This window comes from Somniosus microcephalus, chromosome 25 (assembly GCF_052327205.1).
Source record: "Somniosus microcephalus isolate GS21.2 chromosome 25, FLI_Smic_1.0, whole genome shotgun sequence".
Lineage (NCBI taxonomy): Eukaryota > Metazoa > Chordata > Chondrichthyes > Squaliformes > Somniosidae > Somniosus > Somniosus microcephalus.
The window spans coordinates 19,950,822-19,978,100 of NC_141011.1; the positions used below are offsets into that span (position 1 = coordinate 19,950,822).

Consider the following 27,279-nt stretch of genomic DNA (forward strand, 5'->3'; position numbering starts at 1 on the left):
TTACAGAAACATGGCTGCGAGGTGACCATGACTGGAACTAAACATCCAGGGGTATTTGACTATTAGGAAGGACAGACAGGAAGGAAAGAGAGGTGGGGTGGCTGTGTTAATAAAGGATGGAATCACTGCAATAGTGAGAAATGATATTGGGTTAAAGGATCAGGATAGTGAAACAGTTTGGGTGGAGATAAGGAATAATAAGGGGAAAAAGTCACTAGTGGGCGTAGTCTAAAGGCCTCCTAACAGTTGCAACTCTATTGGTCGGAGTATAAATCAGGAAATAGTTGGGGCTTGTAATAAGGGAACAGCTATAATCATGGGAGATTTTAACTTTCATATTGACTAGACAAATTAAATTGGGCAGGGCAGCCTTGAGGAAGAGTTCATAGAGTGCATTAGGGATGGGTTCCTTGAGCAGTATGTTACTGAACCAACTAGGGGACAGGCAATCTTAGATCTGGTCCTGTGTAATGAGACAGGATTAATAAAAAATGTCCTAGTAAAGGATCCCCTTGGAATGAGTGACCATAACATGGTTGAATTCCAAATTCAGTTGGAGGGTGAGAGAGTTAGATCACAAATCAGCATACTAATCTTAAATAAAGGAGACTATGAAGGTATGAGAGCAGAGTTGACTAAAGTGGACTGGAAAAATAGATTAAGGTGTAAGACGGTACATGAGCAGGGGTGTACATTCAAGGAGATATTTCACAACTTTCAAGAAAATATATTCCACTGAGGAAAAAGGGGCATAAAAGGAAAGACAACCATCCGTGGCTAAGAAAAGTAATAAAGGACAGTATCCGACTGAAAACAAGGGCATATAAAGTAGCCAAATCTAGTGGGAGGATAGAAGATTGGGAAGCATTTTAAAGCCAGCAAACAATAACTAAAAGATTAATTAAGAAAGGGAAGATAGATTATGAAAGTAAACTAGCAAAAAATATAAAAACAGATAGCAAGAGTTTCTACAGCTATATAAAAAAAAGGGTGGCTAAAGTGAACGTTGGTCCCTCAGAGGATGGGACCGGGAAACTAGTGGTGGGGAACATGGAGATGGCAAAGATGCTGAACAAATATTTTGTATCAGTCTTTACAGTAGAGGACACTAAAAATATCCCAACACTGGACAAACAGGGGGCAATGGGGGGGGGGGGGGGGAGGAGCTAAACACGATTAAAATCACTAAGGAGATGGTAAGCAGATTGGAAAACTGCTAATGTAACACCCTTATTTAAGAAGGGAAGTAGACAAAAAGCTGGAAACTATAGACCAGTTAGCCTAACATCTGTGGTTGGCAAAATGTTGGAGTCCATTATTAAGGAAACAGTAACAGAGCATTTGGATAAACATAATTTAATAGGACAGAGTCAGCATGGTTTTATGAAGGGGAAGTCATGTTTGACAAATTTGCTTGAATTCTTTGAGGATGTAACATACAGGGTGGATAAAGGGGAACCAGTGGATGTAGTGTATTTGGACTTCCAAAAGGCATTTGACAAGGTTCCACACAAAAGATTACTGATCAAGATAAGAAATCACGGGATTGGGGGTAATATACTGGCATGGGTGGAAGATTGGATATCTAACAGAAAACAAAGAGTTGGGATAAATGGTTCATTCTCAGGCTGGCAATCAGTAACTAGTGGTGTTCCGCAGGGGTCAGTGCTGGGACCCCAACTCTTCACAATCTATATTAACGATTTGGAGGAAGGGACCGAGTGCAACATATCCAGGTTTGCCGACAATACAAAGATGGGAGGGAAAGCAGTGAGTGAGGAGGACATAAAAAACCTGCAAAAGGACATAGACAGGCTAAGTGAGTGGGCAGAAATTTGGCAGATGGAATATAATGTTGGAAAGTGTGAGGTTATGCACTTTGGCAGAAAAAATCAAAGAGCAAGTTATTATCTAAATGGAAAGAAACTGCAAAATGCTACAGTACAAAGGGATCTGGGGGTCCTGGTGCATGAAACACAGAAGGTTAGTATGCAGGTACAGCAGGTGATCAGGAAGGCCAATGGAATCTTGGCTTTTATTGCAAGGGAGATGGAGTATAAAAGCAGGGAAGTCTTGCTTCAGTTATACAGGGTACTGGTGAGGCCACACCTGGAATACTGCGTAGTTTTGGTTTCCATATTTAAGAAAAGATATACTTGCTCTTGAAGCAGTTCAGAGAAGGTTCACTCGGTTGATTCCGGAGATGAGGGGGTTGACTTATGAGGAAAGGTTGAGTAGGTTGGGCCTCTACTCATTGGAATTCAGAAGAATGAGAGGCGATCTTATCGAAACATATAAGATTGTGAGGGGGCTTGATCGGGTGGATGCGGGGAGGATGTTTCCACTGATGGGTGAGATAGAACTAGGGGGCATAATCTTAGAATAAGGGGCTGCCCTTTCAAAACTGAGATGAGGAGAAACTTCTTCACTCAGAGGGTAGTAAATCTATGGAATTTGCTACCTCAGAGAGCTGTGGAAGCTGCGACATTAAATAAATTTAAAACGGAGATAGACAGTTTCCTAGCTGATAAGGGAATTAGGGGTTACAGGGAGCGGCCAGGGAAGTGGACGTGAGTCTAGGTTCGGATCAGCCATGATCCTATTGAATGGCGGAGCAGGCCCGAGGGGCGAAATGGCCTACTCCTGCTCCTACTTCTTATGTTCTTATGTAGGTCGGAGGCTTACACCCGCGGGAAGCCCCTGACCCGAACTTCTGGGCCAATATTGCCTCACTTACGTCTGTTGTTATTGTGATAGAAGTGAACTCTTCTGCACCCGAGCCCCTCCACCCCAAACAGAAATGAAAAGGTCCTTGAGACAGTGGATGAGAAATGCGACTTGTGTCTAAAACAGATACACATTCAGTGGAGTGACCGCTCCATGCCTGCTTTGTGGTTTGAGCCAAATGTATGTCTCTGGCGACTTGATTGAAACATATAAGATCCTGAGGGGTCTGGACAGGGTGGATGTGGAGAGAATGTTTCCTCTTGTGGGAGAATCTAGAACTAGGGGTCACTGTTTAAAAATAAGGGGTCGCCCATTTAAGACAGAGATGGGGAGAATTTTTTTTCTGACCGAGGGTCGTGCGTCTTTGGAACTCTCTTCCTCAGAGGGCGGTAGAAGCAGAGTCTTTGAATATTTTTAAGGCAGAGGTCGATAGGTTCTTGATAAGCAAGGGGGTGAAAGGTTATCGGGGGTAGGCGGGAATGTGGAGTAATCAGATCAGCCATGATCTTATTGAATGGCGGAGCAGGCTCGAGGGGCCGAGTGGCCTACTCCTGCTCCTAATTCATATGTTCGCATGACCTGCGGGTATAAAACGGGTACCCCACTGCAGTTCGCCAATCGGGGAGGGCGGGAAATCGGTCTCAAGTGGTGCAGTTTGTGTCAGGCTGGGGCCTCGAATGCACCGGCAGTGGGCTGGAGTTTCTTTTGTCGGCCCAGGGGGAGCACTCCTGCTTCTCCTGGGTCCAGGAAAATAAAAACGGGGTATTTCTTGGACCGTTTATTGAGCGGCCTCAAGTAGTCCCTTTAACATGACCTGGTACAACTAGGTAAGAGCATAGGTTTTTTTTTAAATTCGTTTATGGGATGTGGGCGTCGCTGGCAAGGCCAGCATTTATTGCCCATCCCTAGTTGCCCTCGAGAAGGTGGTGGTGAGCTGCCTTCTTGAACCGCTGCAGTCCGTGTGGTGAAGGTACTCCCACAGCGCCATTAGGGAGGGAGTTCCAGGATTTTGACCCAGCGACGATGAAGGATCGGCGATATACTTCCAAGTCAGGATGGTGTGTGACTTGGAGGGGAACTTGGAGGTGGTGGTGTTCCCATGCGCCTGCTGCCCTTGTCCTTCTAGGTGGTAGAGGTCGCGGGTTTGGGAGGTGCTGCCGAAGAAGCCTTGGCGAGTTGCTGCAGTGCATCTTGTAGATGGTACACACTGCAGTTACGGTACACCGGTGGTGGAGGGAGTGAATGTTTAAGGTGGTGGATGGAGTGCCAATCAAGCGGGCTGCTTTGCACAAGCTCCGCCCAATTGTACCTGTATTTCCAACTGGCGTAGGCTGGAATTGCATATGCAAGCCTAACGCCTGTTTTAAGCAGGAGCCGGGATGATGAAAAGTTGCCCCAGTCAATGTGGCATCCGGCGCACTTCCAGTCCAGATCGAGTGCGACAGCTTGCAAAGCAAAATTTGGAGGCCAAATGTCCGTTTTGCAGGCGTAACACGGGTGGCTGTAAGTTGAATTTCTCCCCCAGTGACTCTTTAAAAATAGTTATATTAGATGGCAACCGGTCCTCCCATTTTAACTGGGTCCCTGTTAAATCCACAATATCAGCTCTGTGGTCCAAACATAACTTGCAAAGCTGTTATTTGAGAAAAAAAAAAGGAAACGAGCTAGAATATACATTACTTTTAACAGAATAATCAATGGTTGCACTCGATGATTAAAGCGTATTCAGTCACTGTGGTTTTACTGAGTTGGCACGATCACTTATGGCTGCATTCCTCACGCAACATATCAAGCTCACAATAGCAAAGGACATCGGCAGCCACCCGTCACCTTTCGCCGCGCGGTGGAACATACCCTGGCATGCACACAAGCCCGATTAGGTTTACAGAACACAAAAGTTAATTTCCAGCAACATTTTCCAGTTGATAAAGCAAAAGAAACCAACTGGGAATCAAAAACAAATTACTTTCACAGTTTTTGGTGTGTTCTGTAAACTATAAAGGGGGGCTTGAAAAGTCGACAGGGAGAGGATCTTGCGGTATGGACATGTCAAAACGCTCTTGGCAATAAGTAAGTGTGAACTGTGCACAGTTACCAGTGAGCCAGGGGTATTTATTTTTTGCATTTCCAAATAGAAACATAGGAGCCATTCGGCCCTTCGAGCCTGCTCCACCATTCAATATGATCATGGCTGATCCTCTATCTCAATACTATATTCCCGCTCTCGTCTAGAAATCTATTTATCTCCTTCTTAAATATATTCAGTGACTTGGCATCCACAACCTTCAGTGGTCGAGAATTCCACAGGTTCATCACCCTCTGATTGAAGAAATTGCTCATCTCAGTCCTAAATGTCCTACCCCGTATCCTGAGACTGTGACCCCGCGTTCTAGACCCCCAGCCAGGGGAAACATCCTCCCTGCATCCAGTCTGTCTAGCCCTGTCAGAATTTTATACCTTTCAATGAGATCCCCTCTCATTCTTCTAAACTCATGAATACAGGCCTAGTCGACCCAATCTCTCCTCATAAGACAGTCCTGCCATCCCAGGAATCAGTCTGGTGAACCTTCGCTGCATCGGGGGGGCTGAGGGGGAGAAGAGGAGTGCGGAGATTTGCTCTGCTCCTTATTTATGACAAAATCATTGATGGAGTCTTTATACTTACAGTTACGCTTTCACTACAAATAACTAAGGGAAGAAATCGTTCCTCCACAGTAGCCCACAGTCGATATTACCAAATCAAACACACCTTTCATTGTAAGCAGCGGGATTTGAAAGGCAAGAATCTCCGGCCCCTGTGGTTTTGAACCTTTCCTACTGATTTACTGTTGCTCTTCTTGAAGTCTCTGATCTGGCTACCAAGCCATCAGGGGCAAGAATGCTCAAGAGGGGAGGAGGAGGAGAATTTGTATTTAAATACCATCTTTCACATCCTCAGGCTGTCCCAAAAGCACTTCACAACCAATGAATTATGTTTGGAATGCTGCCTGTGTTGTGATGTTGGAAAATGTGTCAGCCGATCTGCAGCAAATCGGTTAGTTTGTTTTTTGCTGCTGTTGGCTGAGGGATAAAGATTGGTCAGTGCACTGGGAGAACTCGGCTGCTCTTCTTCGAATAGTGCCGTGGGATCTTTTACGCCCACTGAACAAGCAGCTGGGGCCTCAGTTTAATGACATCTGAAAGATGGCGCCTCCGACGATGTTGCACACCCTCCCTCAGTACTGCAGTGAAGCAGCAGCCTTGAGAACAGTTTGAGCTCTTGCAATGCTTTAGATACACGTCATGATGTGCATAGAATCTACCTACTTCAGGAGTCCGAGTTCTCGGAATTCAGGAATTGTGTTGTTATGTTCATAAATAAACAAATGTTTTCATTATGAACAGCTAGCTTGAGCTAGTCATTTATTCAGCCATGTGGACTAGTGTACAGGCATCCATCTTGACTACTGCCTTGTGGGTAGCCCCACCACTAAACATACAGCTCCACCTAGTGTACCATTCTAGAATGACATGTTACTGATCATTACATCCCCCTTCCTTAGAGGTTAAACAAAATCAATATCAATCAATCATAACGACATAAACATCTTCACAACAGTCAACACATTTTCAAAGCTTTACTTTATGAACTCTAAGCTTTTCATTCTTTTATTATAGTTTTCTTTGTACTCAAAGATTAAGTCTATCAGGCTTTTTTACTTCACGTGTGGATCTTCTCAGCACAGGTAAGTCTGATGTGTTTTCATGAGAGCCTGTATGTGTGTTTGTGTTAGATTGTTCTGGTGGTGAGTGACAAGATTCAGTTGCGGCATTGTCATCGATTTGCTCTTGGATAGTTTCTTGTGTTTTCAGGAGGGAACGGCGTTTCTTCCTGAGAATCTGTCCTTCCTCAGTTCTAACAGTATATGGCCTTGGTCCTACTTCCTCAAGAACTGTAGCTTTCCTGTTCCATGCATCTGGATCCTCAATCCTGACAACATCATCCCTTGTCAATGGTTTCAGAGTTTTGGATGACTTGTCATAGCGTGATTTCTGTTTCAGCTTTAACAGTTGAAGTCTCTGTCTCAGTTTCTTACTCTGCTTTTCTTTTGCACAGCAGGGTAGCGTGGTGCGCAACTTGCAACCCATTAGGAGTTCAGCAGATGAAGAACCAGAGTCTAAAGGGGAGGCTCGGTAGCTCAGCAGGGCGAGATAAGGATCAGACTTGCTTTCTGTCGCTTTCTTCAGTAGCTGCTTGAGAACTTGAACACCTTTCTCTGCCTTACCATTCGACTGAGCATACAAAGGACTGGATGTGATGTGTTGAAAGTCATAATGTGCTGCAAACTGTTGCCACTCCTTACAGTTGAAGCACGGACCATTGTCGCTAACAGCAATCCTGGGAATTCCATGTCTGGCGAAGATGGATTTAACATGCATTATGACACTGCTTGCTGATGTGCTTGAGAGCAGCGCCATCTCAGGATAGTTAGAATAGTAGTCAATCACTATTAGATAGTCTTTACCATTCAAATGAAAGAGGTCCATACCAACCTTTTGCCATGGTGCTGTTGGTAAGTCAGCTACTATCATTGGTTCCTTTGCTTGTTTGTTTTGGTGTTTCTGACATGTCTCACATATGCCTATCATGTTCTCAATGTCCTTATTTATGCCAGGCCAATAAACAGTGTCTCTTGCTCTCCTTTTGCATTTTTCAATTCCGAGGTGTCCCTCATGAATCCTTTTGAGCATGTCTCGACGTAGAGCCTGTGGAATGACTATTCTGTTCTGTTTTAGTAACAGTCCACTTGCGACACTCAACTCTGACCTGATGTGAAAGTACTTTGGACAGGAACCTTTTGACAACCATGATGAATGTTCTCTATTACTGTTTGTAACACTGTATCTTTTACTGTTTCTTCGGCTATTTGCTTTGATTTTGTGTCTGACACGGGCAGCGCAGCAGCGACCATACTCACATGAACATCCACGTCTTCCTCAGTAGAGCTCACATGACTCATTGTGGGTGCTCAGGATAGTGCATCTGCTAACACTATGTGTTTGCCTGGTGTGTAGATCAGTTCAAAGTCATATCTTTGCAGCTTCATCATGAGTCGTTGAATCCTTGGAGACATTTCATTCAGATTTTTTTTAATGATGGCAACCAGTGGGCAGTGGTCTGTCTCAACTGTGAAGGTGGGAAGTCCATATATGTAGCCATGGAACTTTTCTAGTCCAACTACCAAGCCTAGACATTCCTTTTCAATCTGGGCGTATCGACACTCAGCATCAGTCATAGACCTGGAGGCATAGGCAACAGGCTTCCAATCTTCACCCTCTGCTTGTAGCAAGATCGCGCCGAGGCCATCTTTTGATGCATCCATTGACACTTTGATTCTCTTTGTCGGGTCAAAGAAGGTGAGTACAGGTGTGGTTGTCAGCACTGTTTTGAGGTTCATCCACTCTTGTTCATGTCTTTCTGTCCATGCGAACTCATTTGTTTTATGTAGCAGGTCTCGCAGACAGGCTGTCTTGGCTGACAAGTTAGGAATGAACTTTCCAATGAAGTTTATCATCCCCATGATGCGTAGCACTCCTTTTTTGTCAGTGGGTCGGGGCATTTTGAGTATGGCGTTTACTTTTTCCATATCTGGCTCTATTCCTTCACCAGATAGATTATCTCCTAGGAAAGTGACTTCCTGGATGCCAAACTGACACTTGGCTTTGTTGAGCTTCAGTCCATTCCGGCGTATGCTCTGTAGCACTTTAGTCAGTCTCTCATTGTTTTCTTTCAGTGTGGAGCCCCAGATGATGATGTCATCAACATAGACCCGAACTCCTTCCAGACCTTCAATTATGTGTTCCATCGCTCTATGAAAGATTTCAGATGCAGATATTATCCTGAAAGGCATTCTGAGGAAACAATACCTGCCAAATGGTGTGTTGAAGGTACAGTATTTGGTGCTCTCTTCATCCAGTTTTAGTTGCCAAAATCCTTGTGAGACATCGAGCTTTGTGAAGTATCTGGCACCTGACATTTCACTGGTGATTTCTTCTCGCTTGGGAATCTGGTAGTGTTCACGTTTTATGTTTGCATTTAAGTCCTTTGGATCCATGCATACTCTTAGATCATTGTTCTTTTTCTTTACACATACCATGGAGTTAACCCAGTCTGTTGGCTCTTCGGCTTTCCTGATGACTCCTAGTGTGGTCATTCTGTCGTTCTTTCTTGAGCCGGTCACGCAGGGGTGCTGGAACTCTCCGTGGAGCATGTACCACTGGCTGAGCATCCTCCTTTAGCTGGATCTTGTAAGTGAATGGTAGAACTCCAAATCCTTTGAACACATCCTGGAAATTACTCACTACAGAATCCATTGAGTCATCTGGTCTGCTTATGGCACAGTTTATACGGTAGACTCTCTTGACCAGTTCTAAGTCCTCACAAGCTTTGTCACCTAGTAGTGAATCAAGTCCTTCAGCCACAACAGAAAACATGAGATGCACTTTGTCTTTGACTGTCACTTAAGTGTGCATACACCTAAGCTATCTATTTTCTGTCCAGTATAGTTCTTCAGTAGTACTGACTATTTCTGTATTTTGGGCTTTTCTTTCATATTGTTAATGTCACTCATACTGATTAAGTTTGCTTTTGCCCCAGTGTCTAGTTTCAATGTAACTAATGCTCCATTTACCTGCAGCGGCATCATCCATTTGTCCTCTTTTACTGCATTAACTTTATGTTCAGCATTGTCCATTCCTGAGGGCTGCACATTTTCTGTATCGTTTTCGATATTGTCATATGACACCATTCCTACAAAAAAATGTCTCACTTAAATCGGTGTCCTCTATCACATTGACTTGTTGCCCTTTCTTTGTTTTTACTTTTGAAAAGCATTGTTTGGCAAAGTGATTCTTTCCATTACATTTTGTGCACATTTTTCCAAACGCTGGGCATTGTCTTGACTGGTGCTGGTAACCACAGTGTTTACAATTAAAAGTTCCATCCTCTGATTGCTTTGCATTTCTGTTCTGCCCATGTTTCTTCCCCTTGCAGAACACAGCACCGACAGCAGCACAGTCACTCATTACAGTCGCATTATTATTAATTTCACTGAAAGTCTTCGCGTGCTTCTGAGCTAGCTCACTGGCATGTCATATTTTCACAGCATCCTCCAATGTTAGTTCGGTTTCTCTCAACAAACGTTCCCTGACTTTTTTATCATGAATACCAAACACAATCTGGTCACGAATCATGGATGATTTCAGTTCAGAGAAATTACATGTCTGTGCTTTCAGTTTCAGATTGGTCACAAAGCTATCAAAAGTCTCATTTTGCTGCTGTGTCCGTGAACGGAACACGTACCTCTCAGAGGTCTCGTTCTTTTTTGGAGAACAATGTGTATCAAACTTCTTTAGCACATCGTCCATTTTTTCTCTGTCCTCCTCTTGATCAAATACAAACGTATTAAATACCTCTATCGCCTGTGGGCCTGCAACCGTGAGCAGCAACGCTATTTTCCTTGCGTCTGGCTTTGTACCAAACCCGGTGGCGGCAATGTAGAGTTCGAATTGTTGTTTGAAAGTCCGCCAATTGCAGTCGACATTCCCCATGAGTTTCAAACCCTCCGGTGGCTTCAAATTCTCCATGTCGCGTTTCGCAATATTCAGCAGATATTACCAGTTCTGGTACCATGTTATGTTCATAAATAAATAAACGTTTTCATTATGAACAGCTAGCTTGAGCTAGTCATTTATTCAGCTATGTGGACTAGTGTACAGGCATCCATCTTGACTACTGCCTTGTGGGTAACCCCACCACTAAACATACAGCTCCACCTCGTGTACCATTCTAGAATGACATGTTACTGATCATTACATGTGTTGGTGGATGGGTGCGACGTGTGCAGTTAGGTTATATTCAGCACGTGTGCCATTTCCTCAGAATTTTGAAGCACTGGATAACACAGGATATATACATGTTTGCACAGTCACCCTCGAGGTTCAGGAGGAAACTGGAGTACACTGATTTTATGATAGTTGCTTTGAGTGAGACAGCATTAATTAATGCACGTCAGCCATATTAGCTAGGCAAGTATAACAGGGACACCAACAAAGGATTTCTGTTTCCTCCCTGTGCTGCAGTCAAACCTGGTCACCCGAGGTAAACTATTTCAGAGCAGCATTACAATGCACTATGCCACTCAAACTAATTCCTCAGAAACGTTCCGCGTCACTCCCACTCTCGTTCTATTGGGACCATGAGAAGGTCTCGTGGGGCGGTTTAACGGTCAACTTATATCCTGGAATTTTTCCTGTTGAATTGAATTTGGAAATTGGGGATGAATTTCGCACCTTTGTCTCCTGGACTTGTTGCTTGTATCTATTTGCCTCCTTCACAAGATTACAGAAGATCAAAGAGTGTCCATGAGAGCAGAAATTATACCTGTTGACGTAAGAAAACTACTAGACACTTGGTCAGAGTATTAAACAAGGCTTTAATCGACTGTTTCACAACATGGAAGTCTAGTTGTCCTTCACTAGTTCCTGTTTACAAAATGTCCCTGAGCAAGCTGGGCCCATGCCCGAGTATTTATACTCTCCCTGGACAGCGCCACCAGCAGGCCGCCCAGTATATTTCCTAAGTCCTTTCTACATAAATGGCACGGTTTATGTCACCTGTTCCATTGGAAAGGGCAGGCTTGTTGGCTGAATGGGACTTTTCTTGCTCTATAGTTTACAGGGTAGAAATTACAATCAATACTATACCCTTATGAACACTTAACATGCACGTACCAAGCCCCTGGGTCAACATTAAAATAACAGAGATACATTTGGTACAAGCATAGTTAGCGTCCCTACGAGTACAGCGGCAATTTTCCTTTTAATATCCCCATGGACAACTTTAGATAATGGTCTCTTAAGGTCAAGAAACTGGCAGCGTGGTAAAGTTAAGGGTTAATAACTTCTTGGTCTCCCCCAATTTATATTGTATTAAGTTTTAAATTGCTTCAGCGAGATATTCTGATCAGTCGACATTTCAGCAAATTGCAGGCACCACTAGTCATTTTGATTTGGTGCAATATTAATATTTATAATGTATCTGAAATGTGGTCTCAGTTTTAATGATGTGCCAGATCATCTGACATTCCCACGACTTGTCCATGTCACGGGATAATTCATTACTGGATATTATTTTACTATTACAAGGAAGGTTTATTCTCTGCCAAGATCTCCCAAGAAAACCATTTAATATTCCTTCATTGTGCCGACCTGATCTCCCAGGCTCAGGGTTCCATTTAAAAAGCGAATTATGGATGCTAATCTCTCCGCCCCTGTCCTGTCAGCATTCATGTGAATGCAGTCGAGAAAATGACTACACACTGAGGAGAAGGAGTGAGACAAAGAAATCAGTGCTGCGGAATCAGTGCAGAGCTTAGGGTATCCGTGTCTGAATATAAAGTGGATAAAAAGACAGTGTGAAGGAAACTCGGAGCGCAGGATGTGCATGGAGCAGTCGGCACTTCATTTCCTGTCATTACAATACGATTCTCTGAAGTGAATTTTCCCAAACTATACTTTATTTGTAATGTAGATATTCAGCTCTTTTTTTAGTCAGTGTTAGTTCATGCCAAGTGCCCACAAGATAATCAGTTCTATGTAATAGAATGGGAACCTATAGACAGGAAGACAGAGAACTTAATGAATACATTTATAGAGAACAGAGGAAAGCTATCGAGTCCAACAGAAACTAAAAATGATGGAAACACTCAGCAGATTAGGCAACGCCCCTATTTATTAAGCAACAAACCCATCCCCATGTTCTCACCATCTCCAATTATCTCTACACCAAATAGATGATGATGAGGAAAGTCGTTCAGCTCATCTTAGCTCAAACATCTGGAAAGATTCCACTGTCCAGCATCACAGCTTCCAAATGTTTCTTAAAAATGCTTTCAGGAATTTTGCCTTCGGTCACCCATCCCAGAATTCAATGCCATGTGTTTATTCAGGTGAAGAACAACTTCCTGACACTTGTCCTAAATGTACCTTTCCCTACTTTGAGCTTGTGCCGCCTTTTCCTACTGTTACAGTTTAGTCCGAAGTAGTGTTCTGGATTTAACTTTTCTATACTGCTTACAATCTTCGACGCTTTGAACAGCTCCTCACTCAAAGGTGAAAAGCCCCAATTTTTCCAGTCTTTCCTCAGGTGTGTGAGGCCAAGGATCATTCTTGCGGCTCTTTTCTGTACTACCTCCAGGGCTTGAAAGTCTTCAGTGTCTCACAGTGACCAGAACTGGAAATATACTCAAGGGATGCTCTATGAATACCATGGTCTTCCCTAGTAATTTATTCCAGAATTCTACTACCCTTTGGATAGAAAAAAATGGCCAACTTCCCTTCTTGCTCCTAACTTCCTAATTTTTGCCTCATTTCCCCATGTACCCTTTGCCTTGGTGAACAATGTACCTAATGTACCTAATTTACCTGGGTTCAGCACACCATAACCACTGTGACTGAGATCAACTAACTCGGCATTGATCTGGGAACAAGCCTTCTTATTTTTAAAATTAGTAACACAATACAGGAAACTTTCGTTTAACCGGAGGTTAAATGTCCAGAAAGCTCTATCTACCAGCAAAATTCAGGAGCCGTTTCCTATAAGTTTTTTTACTTCTCGTTGCTTTTTTTTTCCAGTCAGGCTCTGCAAGGTCTAGCTGAAGCTGTTGCTTAGCTACAGAGACGCTTTTTAGCTGCGGCTGACTGTTTTGAAGCTGTTGCTAAGGGTTTGTTGACTCACACGGTGCTCAAAAGCTCCATATGTTTTAACATTAGCGCTGGTTTCTACGGCAGTTTTGATGGTACGGCGCCAACTCGGTCCAAGCAGTGCCGGATACCAGAAAGTTTCCTGTAATATGCTTACCATCCTACCGGGTGCCTTACAGCAATAGATGTACTAGGGATACCATCATATCTATCACTATAGCTAAGCTGCAGACAGAATGAAGGGAGATTGGACTGGTTGGACTATGGAATTGCTTCCATTAATATTTCAATATAAAACAGTGTAAAAAAAAACAAAAATAACGAGATGATTAGAGGTATATTAAATTTATATATAAAAGCTCTGCTCCTGGTTCAGTTGGGAAGTGCACTGTCCGGGAAGGAACTGAGCCAAACAGACCAGGAAGATTATAGTTTGGATTCCTGGCCTGTGCTGAATTAGTTCATCTCCGTTGTGGTGGCAGGAGCATCATTGCAATTGGCCACAGTGCCCCCGAGGCTAAAGAACGGGGAAAAATCAACCAGCGTTCCAGCTCCGATCACTATCCAAACTGTCGCCCTTGCTGGAAAGTACATGTGTGTGGACACTGGGTGACGGGAGCGAACTCGGCTGTGAAGCCCGATACTAAAGTCACACGAGGACTAGGGAAGTTAATAAAGGGAAACTGGCATCTGTGAAAGCATTAATCAGGGCCTTCAGGACAGGGAGAAAACTGGAGCGTGAGGAAAAAAAGATCTTTAAAGGAATATTGCAGGATTATGTTCATACTACACATACAGGCTGCCCAGGCAGAGTCAATACTCTCTTAAACACAATCACGCACTTTGGTTACTCACTTGGTGGATTGTGAGGCCAACAGATCGACGTAAGAGACCACAAACTTCTGAAACTTTCTGTGCTGCTCTTCCCAGCGGTCATCTACAGAGTAGTAATTGGGGAGCGGGGCTCCAAATAGGATCTCACTGCGAAGCAGGGAGCTTTTCATGTTTTCTGCTGTGAGCCCCTCGTCGACGTACCAATAAAACTCAGGGTGAGTAATAGCCAGCTGAAGTGAGCCTGCAAAATTAAAACCAATATACATCATACCCAGGTAATGAACAAAACCAAGTACAGGCTTCTACTTATGTGAAGTTCTCAGCAGTTTGATTCAGAGACCCTACAGTACAGTGATGGGTCTCCATGCATGTCAGATACCTCGTTGACCAAAACCAGAAAGGTCAAATCAATCAGAGTTAAGAAGCCCATGGAGATCCTTAAAACCTGGAGAAAGGTGACTACATTTTCCTGGAATGTTATCAAGACCAATAGTTATCTACACTGTAGCAGTTATGGATTTGCTCCTTTACCCCCTTCGTATTCTTACAATCTACAGGTTTTTGAAACCATACAATGGCATCACTTAATGACTCAATCTGTCTCGTCTTCTCTCCTACTCTTCACTAACCACCTGGTGTCCTGCACTAGCAGGGTTGGGGCTTAAAGCTAGGTCCCTCAACAATAAAAAAAAAGTATCTTCTTTACAATCAGGGAGATCATAGCATTAGTCTGAAGGATTTTCTCCCCCTACATTTTATTTTAATTTGAAACATTGAGTTGAACTGACCCTTACATATAGGATGAGGTGTACCAAGGCCTTAGAGAGTTTGTTTCAAGGATTTAGTATACCTCAATGTTTAAATAATGTTGATAAGTCATGTCAGATTTTCTAGTGTCATTTATGGCATCATCTGCACTGTAACACACATCAACCGGTGTATTACTTTATCATACACATTCTAAAATAAGTGCATTATAAGTATATGCTGTCATTAGCACTCAGTGATTTATGAAATCTCAATGTACATCCACCTTACTTAAAATCCTTTACGTAATACACACTACTCATTTACATTTTTTTATATTTGTTCCTAGGATGTGGGCGTTGCTGGCAAGGCCAGCATTTATTGCCTACAGAACAAGTCACGCCACTTCAAAGTAATTCAGTGTGAAGCATCTTAGGATGTTTGGGAGAAGCATGGTAAAATGCAATATAAGCACAAGGCTTTCTTCCTTTGAAATAAATTGGCAAGCCTGGGTCTGCTACGTAGCCATGCTTCTTGCCAAATAAAGGACCGAAGACAAAGATACACGATCAACTCCAATCTTGCCTTTTCCATCTACCATCTGCCGCCGCAAACTGGAAGGTAACAAACGTGAACAGAATGGGATCTAAATTGATGTACAAGCCTGTGCTAACCAGGACTTCAGCCTGCTACTCAAAATCCATCTGAATACAAAGTGAGGATCCATATGCAGCGAGCCAAGGGTCAACAGCTGCTTGCACTGTGCAGTATTTTAGGACTGGATCATGGTGTAAGGATTGATTGCATTGAAGGGTCTTCCATAGTCTGCCCAAGGTGTCAAAACACTGTGCAGTGTCATAACGATTCATTTTACCATTGGGGTACTGGGCATTCCATTATAGAAAGAATATAAAAGCAATGGGAAAGGTGCAGCATCGATTGACTAATATGTTACCAGGAATGAGGCGTCAAGAGTTACGAAGAGAAACTTCAGAAGTTGAGGCTTTTTTCACTTGAGCGGAAAAGGGTGACCTGATAGAAGGGCTCAAGATTATGACGGGTTATTATACAATATCAAGAGGACACAAATTTAAGATGATCATGAAAAGAATTAAAACAGGAGGCTTGAAAAGACACACAGACTGGTTAGAATGTGGATCCTTCCACCACAGACCGCTATTGAAACCATAAATCTTTTAAAAGGGAATTAGATAGTTTATTGAAAAGATGAATATTAAAAGGGGGTATGGGGAGTGAGCAGGAGAATGGGATTAGACTAGTTGGCTCATGTGGAGAAAAACAAATGGCACAGACTTGAACTGAATGGCCTGATTCTGTACTAAAACATTCAATAATATTATACAGATGGAAGGCCAAGTCCTATAATACAGGCCAACAGCAAGATCGAAAATAGGAGAGGGGATGCAGGCAGTACCTAGGAGATTGTAAACCTGGGTTATAAAAGCCTATGGATTATAAGAGGGAGGGAGGATAGAATCAGGAGACTGACTGTAAGTTTGGCTGCGTTTAGAACTGCCAGCTGCAGTATGGATTCGAATCGGACAGCATCCCGTTTACACTGCCTGTAACTCCAATGATCCACTCCAGGAACGAGCTCCTCTCCCAGCAGTCGAAGTCTAAGGCTCTAACATACCATGGGGTTTATTACCGATCTCCTGCCATAACTTCGGCGGCAGGCCAGGAGAGCCCGAGGGGTCTCCGTCATTTCTTCCAGTTTCCATATAACTTTGTAAGGGTTGGAAATTCCAACCCTTCTTACAAGGCAAATGCTGGGACAGGGGCAACTTAAACCAGGAGTTCTCGTTACTTATCTTCACTTTCAGTGGCAGCTGGAAGGCTGAGAGAGATTTAAAATTTTCATTCTCATGTTTAAATTCCTTCATGGTCTCTCACATCCCTCCCCCCCCCCCCCCACCCCACCCTCTCTCTGTAACCTCCTCCAGCCATACAACCCCCTTAGAACTCTTGTCTTCCTTTGACTCTTTGGCCTCTTGTAATCACACCCTCCCTTCGCCCTACCACTGGTGGCAGTACTTTCAGCCATCTGGAATTCCCTCCATAAATTCCCTTAAAAGCCTCCTTAAATCGCACCTCTTTGACTAAGCTTTCAGTCACCCCTGCTACAGGAAACTTTGGTTTATCCGGAGGCTAACTGTCCGGTATGCTCGAGCCACCGGCAAAAATCAGGAGCCGTTTCGTTAGGTTTTTTTTTCTTTTCGTTGCTTTTTTTCCCCACCAGTCAGGCTCTGCAAGGTCTCACTGAAGCTGTTGCTAAGCTACAGAGACGCTTGCAAGGTACGGCCGACTGTTTAAGAAGCTGTTGCTAAGCAACAGGGTTTGTTGCCAGATACGGAGCTCAAAATCTCCGTATGTTTCAACATTAGCGCTGGTTTGTCCGGCAGTTTTAATGGGACGGCAACATCTCGGTCCCGTCGGTGCCGGATAGCACAAAGTTTCCTGTAATAGCCTTCTCATTGGCTCAATGTACGATTTTGTCTGACTACACACTGAAGCGCCTTGCGACCGTTTCCTCTGTTCGATGTGTTATACATAGATACATAGAGATAGGAACAGGAGTAGGCCATTCGGCCCTTCGAGCCTGCTCCGCCATTCAATGAGATCATGGCTGATCTTCGTCTGAGATCATAGCTGATCTTACCAGTTCAGTACCCCGTCCCCGCCTTTTCTCCGTAACCCTTAATCCCCTTAGCCTTCAGAAATATATCCAATTCTCTCTTGAAAATATTTATTGAATTAGCCTTCACAGCCCTCTGTGGCAGGGAATTCCACAGGCTCACCACTCTTTGAGTGAAGAAATTCTTCCTCATCTCTGTTTTAAATGATTTGCCCGCTATTTTTAGACTGTGGCCCCTGGTTCTGTGCTCCCCGGCCATTGGAAACATTCTCTCTGAATTCAGCCTGTCCAGGCCTGCCATAATTTTATATGTTTCGATGAGATCCCCTCTCAATCTTCTAAACTCCAGTGAGTACAAGCCCAAACTATTTAATCTCTCTTCGTAGGTCATTCCCGCCATTCCAGGTATCAGCCTGGTGAATCGCCGTTGCACTCTTTCCATGGCAAGAACATCCTTCCGCAGATGGGGCGACCAAAACTGTACACAATACTCCAGATGCGGTCTCACCAGCACCTTGTACAGCTGTAGTAAGTGCAGGCTTTTGTTGTTTTCGTGTCCCTGCCTTCAGAAAGGCGCACATGGATCCCACCAATGGGATCTAGGGCGAGGAAGTCGGACGTTCAGAGACGTAGCTGTGGCTAGCTTGGTGGTGGGGGGGTAGGTGCGTTGGAAGAGAGTGTGTGGAAATCCCCACTTGGGCAGGTGGCCACCTCCAGTGGCCTGGCCCGTGTTGAAGGCAAAGAGGCGCTCCCAGTGGCAATCCCGCCCGCCTGTCCCATACAAATGAGATGCTCTCCCACCGACCCTGCAAACTTCAGCAGGCGTCAGTGTCGGAGGGCACTTTGGGCCGAAATGTTTTGAGAGAGCATGAAGGAAAGAATACCCACCCTCTGAATATTCAAGTTATTATCAAGTAGATTTAAAGGGGGAGGGGGGGGATCCGTCCATGTGGACCAGGTTTGGCACCACAACAGATTCTTAGTGCATGTGGTGTCAAACCAAAGCGGAGTGAAACGACCATCTCCAAGGAATCGTCACTCCACTTCGCTTTGCAGTCAGGTTAGCTCTTGACTTCAGATTTGGATTGCAAGTATAGCAGAATCAGCTTCGCACCAACGCTGAATTTATGGCATAAACAAACTCTAAGGGCGCGATCTTGCCAGCCCTGGGGAGGCGAGTTTGGAGGTGGGGCTGCCGGGAAAATGGCAGAATTTGGGGGCGGATACCCAACCCGCCTCCGTGCCATCCTGCCAGGAGGCAGGTAGTCGTCCCGCGCCGGGTCCCGTCTCCTTGGAGGTGGGAAGGGGTTAAAGCCTATTAACGGGTAGAAAATAGGATTATCCCCTTTTTGCCCTCACAAGTGTGGGCTTCCTGAAGGCGCCGAAACCCGCCAGGTCGCCGAGGCGAGTAGTGGGTCGGAGGGGGTTGGAGGGGTGCAAAAGTGCGCTGTGAAGGTAAGTGATGGGTGCAAGTATGGAGAGGTGAGTATCTGAGGTAAGTGCAAAATGTTAGTAAAAGTGTACTTACCTTTGTTTCTTCCTGCAGGCTTCAGTCGGTGGGTATGCGGAGAGTCTCGCACCTCCGCGGTAGAGATGACAGATGGCCGTTGCATTCTCCAATGCAACAACCATCTCATTTCTGCAAAAGAAAGAAGTTTGATGAGGTCTTGAATTCAAGAACTCATCAAACTACAGAGAATGCCAGTGTTTGACAGCTTCACAGAGCTGTCAAACGATGACAATTCATTTGTCAAAAATTTTTGACAGGTGAAACGTCATACGTTGACGTTCTCTGCAACCGGCTTTCCCTTAATTGGCCTGCTGAGCCCGCTGGGCGGGTTTAACAAGGTCAATCAAGGGAAAATAGCGTGGGTTGGCCAGAAGTTGATGGAGGCGGGACTGAAACCCGACAAGCGGGAGTCCCGCCTCCAACGCACCCCCATTGAGAAAATCACCCAAGAGCTCAACTTGTTTGGTGGGAGGAAAGGGATAGAGTTAAAAAAAAAGTTCTCAACCCCTTGAGGACATTGAGCATCAAAGGCAGCGCTATCATCTCAAGCAATCCTAGTAAATCTACTGCCCTATAATTAAGAAATTAATGGTCCATAATTTGCTGTCAATAACACGTTGCGGCTAATGGTGCTCCATTTCTGTCTAAGTACCCTTTTAACAACCTGATAAGTGTTAATTGCTGCCAAACAAACTCTCTGGCACCAAAATGAACTATTACAAGTGTGGAGGCTCATTCCTTCAGGTTTTAATTGCTGCTAGTGATTTTAAAAATGTAAAAAAAAAAAAATTTCCTTTTCAAGTCTCTTTTTCTCTCTCTTTTAATCCAATCTTTCTTTCCCTCTCTTTCTTTCTTTCTGTACCTGATTTGACATTGAATTCACCCTCTCTAATTTACACTTCCTTCTCCGTCCTTGCGCTGTTAATTTCACAATCCTTTGATTTGATTTGTTAAGGAGAGACATAGTTGGATGCCCTGGTCACTCAGGTCCCAGATTCCTGGTTTCCCTCACTGCGACGTTATCAGCTTCCAGTTGCCGCGCAAACATTTTTAAACTTAAATGCGCAAGGGCAAGTCTAACTAACGGTAGACGCCATTAGATTCACTCCTACAGCAAATATGGCCCAATATATTCAGTGTAAAAATATGTTTTAGCTGAATGGTGAAGGAGCCAACAGGGCCAAGATGAAGGGACACAGTGGTAACTTCATCCAGTGGAAGCAACAGAGCACGAGTGTACACCCAAAGTCATCAAAGGGAGACATCAATGAACAATGAAAGTGTGTCACCCGTGGCTCAGTGGGTGGCACCCTCGCCTCCGAGTCAGAAGGTCGTGGGTTCAAGACCCACTCTGTAAGGGTTTCGCAAAATTCCCCTGAAAACAAGAGAAACATTGGTCCACATCGTGGATGAAGATTTATGTGTTTTTGAATTGCCTCTGGGTCAGATCAATGTTTTGAAGCATGTTCAGAGCCATGAAAGACTGCTGGACTAGACTACAACAGAGTCAAGGAAATTTGGGGAAGTATTCACACACATTGAGAAGGAACATCTTTTAAGGCTTGTGCTTTGGAGCCCGGTCAAACACAGAGGTTTACAGCTTGTAATGTGTTTGTGTGAAAGACCTGTCAATCAAACCAGGGAGGTCAGGAGTTGCCTACCTGACCCGAGGTTGATTATGGCTGGCTATGATTCAACAGCCAATCACAGTCCTTTTTTTGTGTACTGGTCAGACGGAGCAGCACCAGAATGAAAGACCTGTCAATCAAACCAGGGAGGTCAGGAGTTACCTACTTGACCCGAGGTCGATTATGGCTGGCTATGTTTAAACAAGCAATTCAGCAGCCAATCACAGTCCTTTTGTTTGTGTACTGGAACTTTAGGCGGGAATTTTTCCAGACAGAGCGGCAGCAGCAACAAGTATAAAAGATAGCTACTGAGAAGCTATCAGGTCTCTTCTCTTTTTACTTTGCTGGATCAGGTGAGCAGAGTGTTTTGACTCCTAAACAAGACAACCTAGCAAGGACTTTGGGGTGGTGATTTAAGGGAATTGCTAAGATTGTTTAAATAACATTATAGCCACTGTATCCCTCGCTTTTGCCGTGTGTACCCCCTTATTATATACTTTTATATATATACTGCATTTATTTATTTACTGTGTTCGTGTGGTATAGTTTATATTTGATGATGGTTCCTTAGTTTAATAAATTTTGACTTTGCTCATATCCAAACAAATTGTCCGCTTTAACATCATTATTAATTAAGTCCTCCAGTCAGAACTGAAAGGTGGGGTAGCGATTCGGAACCGCTGTTAAAATTGGTTTACAGTGCAGCAGGCAAAAAGGCTGCTGGCCAGGTATGTTACCATAAACCAGGAAATAGATGCCCCCCCCCTACAAATGCCGACCCAGATGGGACTGGAGGCAGTTCTTGATCTGATGAGTGATTTGGATCTGCAGCAAGCATCAGCTCTTCTCTTTCTTGCTTTCAGTCTGTGGGCAGTCCTGTGGAAGGTAGTGGCAGCGTGTAGGCTGACCTATCGGGGTATAGGTGGCTGGGTTAGGAAGGGTGAGAGGAGAGATCAGGAGGAGGTTAAGGAGGCCAAGAGTCAGGAGTCCCAGTTTGAGAAATGCCAGGCGGGGGTAGAAGATCTCATGAGAGAGGTGAATGAGGCCAGACCTAGTGGTATGAGGGTGTGGGAAGAAAATGCACACCTCACACTAGAGGTCACGAAATGCCAGGCATTTATAGAACGCCTTGTGCAGGGAATCGCTGAGGCCAGGGAAAATGAGATGAGACTGCAGGAAGAGAATGCCCGGTTTAGTGAAACAGATCATGGCCCCTGTAGGGCAGAGATAGAAAGCTTTAACATGGCTTTAAAAGCAGCAAGGGGAATGATTTGCCTGATCAGCCCGAAGGCAGGTCAGCCGGATTTTACTGGCAGCCCAAGTGAAACTATCCCACAGGCAGCACCCAGAACGGTCCTGGATAGGGAATTAGATAAACCTGGGGCTACATATCAGAAAGAGTGGCGCCAGGAGGGGAGCCATCCCTCCCAGAACAAGGTCACTTGTTACAAGTGCGGGGAGGAGGGCCACTGGCGCAGGGATTGTAAAAAGCCTGGGAGAGATACAGCCAGGAACCCCGCAGCCCCAACTCAGGCAGAGACAGACACAATCGAGTCTGTCCTGGAGATGTTAAAATCTCTCATGAGGGCCAACCAGGGAAAGGTAGCAGCCATCAGTGGTGCAGCAACCCCCTCGCCCACCTCTGCCTCCCCACAAGGACTGGAAAGAAAGGGGTTTAAAGTCAACCCCAACCAGGCAGCTGGGAGTGAGCCTGAGAATAGGAATCCTCAGCCCACAGTAGGTACAAGTTCACAGGCAAGTGCTGTGGCTTGTGTGGGGGGAGGAGCCATCCCTGGGCAAAGTAACCTGTTTAAGCCAGGGAACAGGGAAGGAGAGTTCTGGGACCACTGTAGAGCAGGTCCAGTAGCAGAAATCCTGGACAAGGGAGGCACACAGGGAATAGTTTTGGCCCCAGACCAAAGGCAGGTCCAAGTCCAAAATTCCCCATTTAAAGCCACTCGGGGAAGGGAACATGAGTTTGCCCACCAGTCAAGTTCAAGTTCACAGCCTGTAAAGACAGGTGCTGTGGCTTGTTTTCAGGGTAAAGTTGTCCAGCCCACAAATTGGGACACTTCCCTACCCCAGTGGGACCTAAATTTTGGCAAAAGTTTGAATTTGAAATGGTTCGGTGGCTTAGGAACAGAGAAACAGCAGCCTGGGATCAGAAATCTGCAGGCTGTTGCCACTCCATCCACTGAAACTGCTCGCGCAGGCGTGGTTCCCCAGCCTGTACCCGCAGCGGATCCTCCTCAGATTTCCCGCACAGGCGCGGTCGCGCGCCTGAGGGGAGAGTTTTACCAACAGGAGGTCGACGCAGGCGCAGCCGCGCGCCCGAGGGAAAAGGTTCCCCAACACCGAGTTCGCGCAGTCGCGGACCCGGAACCCCCAGCGGCTCTTGCTCGGTTTTCCCGCGCAGGCGCACCTGCCTGTTGGAAGCCAGAGGCTTCACAGCCTGTGCCGCGGGACTCCGGGGAGGAGATTCACGCAGGCGCACTCGCCTGTTTAAAGGGACCAGCTTCCCAGCCAGCCTCTAGAATGGTTTCCCCCCATGATGTGGGACCCTGGGGGGGGGCAGGGATAGCAATTCCTCTTGCAGGGGAGCTGGTAACAGGATTTGGACATGGGGGAGAAGGTTCCCAGCCAGCTAGGGCTGTGACCCAAGCTCAGGGTCTGCCAGCCAAAGTTTCCCCCACAGAGACGCCCCTTAGAAGGTCTCAGCGGGTCCGCAAGCCCGAGACAAGTTGGTCACCCACTTTACAGTAGAGTAAGGCAGACTCCCAAGCCAGGGAGAAGCCAAAGAGCAGGGGTCCCCACTCAACAGCCAGAAGCTGCGACGGACCAGCAGCAGGAGGCAGTCCAGCTTCGCTGCAGCCAGCAGCAATCTGCGACGGGGCCAGAGATTAGCCTGGCCACCCGGAGACGGGCGGCATTTGTATTATAGCTGTGTATTGATTGTGTTTTGATCATAGCGTGCTTTTAAGATGTATTTTAAGTTCAGAATGTTTTCAAATGTTTTGAGTTCAAGTGTAAGTTTAAGTTTACAAGTGTGCCCAATGTTTGTGTTTTGGTCCGAGGTCGAGGGACCCGACCAAGCCTCCACCTAAAGCAGGTCAGGGAGAGACCTGGCTGCATGTCCTTTTATGTTTTGCAGGAGATTGGAAAATGGAGCAGCCCTGTTCGCCCAGCCCGAGCTGGGCATCAAATGAAGTTATGGAGACAGAATGTTGGGGATCACCTCGCCACTGGACGAATCCAGGAGACCCCGCAGCGATCTTCGGGAAAAACCGGACAGGGTCCGGAGGTACTTGCCTACTCCTCCTACGGGCAGGAGATGGCCCCAGCTGGGTGGGGCACGGGCCCCAACCCAGCACTATCCTGACTGAAGTTCACTTGCGGGAGACCTTGCTGTCGAGGAGTCACGATGGGGAAGCGCGGGCGCCTGGTGATAGGGACGCGTTCCCCGGGGGTGGGTGGTGATGGCCTGGGAATGATTGTATAGAGGAGGGGGAGACCCAAGAGTCGCGTGGGTGTGGTCAGGGGAGGGAGGAACTCACCCGGGGGGCCCACGGGCAAAGAAGATAAGTTGTGGCTGGGAAGGATGAGTGGGTGGCCGGATCAGTGTGGGGCCAGGGAGTGCCGCCACACAGGCACCCATCATTTTCTGCAGCCAGTCGAGGGAAGACGGGAGGGGGAGTGACTGGGAGTCAAGAGATCCCATACTCCCCGGTCTCGGTCTGTGCCAAGGTAATTTTAAACGTGAGGGGTACCCCGCCTCCACAAAAGGGCAAGGGAACGGCTCGGGGCTGGCGGAGCAGGCTGGTCGCTAAATCCATTCTGCCTGTTTTAAAGTTTAAGCTGATCAAAGGGGGGTGGAAGGTACTTTTACTGCCCGAGTGGGAGGAGCAATACCCACTCGAATTTCGCGACCCATCATCGGCACGTGATGATCGGGGTTCATTTAAGCATGTTGTTTAATGATTTTTTGTATTTTGTGTTGCAGCCCAAGTTGAGCAGAGGCGTCGGATCCTCTCCGTGCTTGGGACCAGTTTGTGACAACTCCAAGTTGAGCAGAGGCGTAGGACCCTCTCCGTGCTTGCGATAATTTGAGTACATTGTGTAACTAAGATTGCAACATTTTGTAATAACTTGTGATGTAAAAAAAAAAGTGTTTGTAAATTTGGATTACATTGTATAATTTTACAAGCGTATAGGGGTATGAGACCCCTTATTGAAAATTGATGTATATGTAAGATGCCTACCGTACCACAGTTTTGGTTTTCTCGAATTTGAGGGGAATAGACGGGACGGGGATCAGTGGCAGATAGCTATTAGGTAAATACAGGGGATGGTTGTTTGTGAGGGGGTCAGAGAATTTTGCTCACTCCTTTGAGTCGATACTACAATCAAGTTTGAAGTATCAAAAGGGGGGAATGTAAGGGTTTCGCAAAATTCCCCTGAAAACAAGAGAAACATTGGTCCATATCGTGGATGAAGATTTATGTGTTTTTGAATTGTCTCTGGGTCAGATCAATGTTTTGAAGCATGTTCAGAGCCACGAAAGACTGCTGGACTAGACTACAACAGAGTCAAGGAAATTTGGGGAAGTATTCACACACATTGAGAAGGAACATCTTTTAAGGCTTGTGCTTTGGAGCCCGGTCAAACACAGAGGTTTACAGCTTGTAATGTGTTTGTGTGAAAGACCTGTCAATCAAACCAGGGAGGTCAGGAGTTGCCTACCTGACCCGAGGTCGATTATGGCTGGCTATGATTCAACAGCCAATCACAGTCCTTTTTTGTGTACTGGTCAGACGGAGCGGCACCAGAATGAAAGACCTGTCAATCAAACCAGGGAGGTCAGGAGTTACCTACTTGACCCGAGGTCGATTATGGCTGGCTATGTTTAAACAAGCAATTCAGCAGCCAATCACAGTCCTTTTGTTTGTGTACTGGAACTTTAGGCGGGAATTTTTCCAGACAGAGCGGCAGCAGCAACACGTATAAAAGATAGCTACTGAGAAGCTATCAGGTCTCTTCTCTTTTTACTTTGCTGGATCAGGTGAGCAGAGTGTTTTGACTCCTAAACAAGACAACCTAGCAAGGACTTTGGGGTGGTGATTTAAGGGAATTGCTAAGATTGTTTAAATAACATTATAGCCACTGTATCCCTCGCTTTTGCCGTGTGTACCCCCTTATTATATACTTTTATATATATATATAACTGCATTTATTTATTTACTGTGTTCGTGTGGTATAGTTTATATTTGATGATGGTTCCTTAGTTTAATAAATTTTGACTTTGCTCATATCCAAACAAATTGTCCGCTTTAACATCATTATTAATTGTAAGTCCTCCAGTCAGAACTGAAAGGTGGGGTAGCGATTCGGAACCGCTGTTAAAATTGGTTTACAGTGCAGCAGGCAAAAAGGCTGCTGGCCAGGTATGTTACCATAAACCAGGAAATAGATGCCCCCCCTACAACTCCAGAGACTCTAGCACAAAAATCTAGGCTGACACTGCAGTGCAGTGCTGAGGGAGTGCTGCACGGTTGGAGGTGCCGTCTTTCAGATGAGACGTTAAACCAAGGCCTAGCCTGCTCTCTCAGGTGGACGTAAAAGATCTAAAGGCACTATTTTGAAGAAGAACACAGGAGATATCCCCGGTGTCCTGGCCAATATTTATCCCTCAATCAACATCACTAAAACAGATTATCTGGTCATTATCACATTGCGGTTTGTGGGAGCTTGCTGTGCACAAATTGGCTGCCACGTTTCCTACATTACAACAGTGACAGCACTTTAATAAGTACTTCATTGGTTGTAAAGCACTTTGGGACATCTTGTGGACATGAGAGGTGCTATATAAATGCAAGTCTGTCTTTCTTTCTTTTAACAATTAAAGCGAGTATCCTAGTCTACACCTTGACCCAGGTAGGATAACTTGGGCATAAGCTTGCATTCAGAAATTGGAAAGAATTTACTGACATTGAGCTACTTCTGCAATGAAATTGGGGGGGGGGGGGGGGGGGTGAAAGGTTTCATTATCAACCCTGTCCTGAAACACGTAAACAGATCGGTTTCAAAAAAAGGAAATTAATTGAATAAAACATGCTAGGAAACTATTAGTGCTTGCAATCCATCAGTGCTCTTAGACTTCATCACCCCCAACTGTCTTGTTACTCCTTCTCACACTGCTTATCAATGGGACCAGGCACAGGGGCATGTTGAGACTGAAGAACCCCACTGGGCTCCATGTTGAGGTGTTTCTGTCACCAACATAAAGCCAGCTAAGTGATCATTCTACTTTCTTTCATTAAGCAGGCAGCAACCCTTCTTGCCATGTAATGTAGCCTCATTATTCTATTTTTATTTAAATTCAATCAAAATGGAGCTTTAATTTTAAAATTGGAAATCATTTTGAGTGGTACACAGCA

The 27,279-nt window shown here is 45.3% G+C and overlaps 1 protein-coding gene across 1 annotated transcript in view; it reads right to left on the reverse strand.

Annotated features, from left to right (window-relative positions):
* Positions 1–27,279, reverse strand: part of disp3 (dispatched RND transporter family member 3) — a 608,183-nt gene that overhangs the window by 258,041 nt on the left and 322,863 nt on the right. The window contains exon 6 of the mRNA XM_085966861.1: positions 14,326–14,545. Coding sequence (XP_085822987.1) covers positions 14,326–14,545 — 220 coding nt within the window. The remainder of the gene's footprint in view (positions 1–14,325; positions 14,546–27,279) is intronic.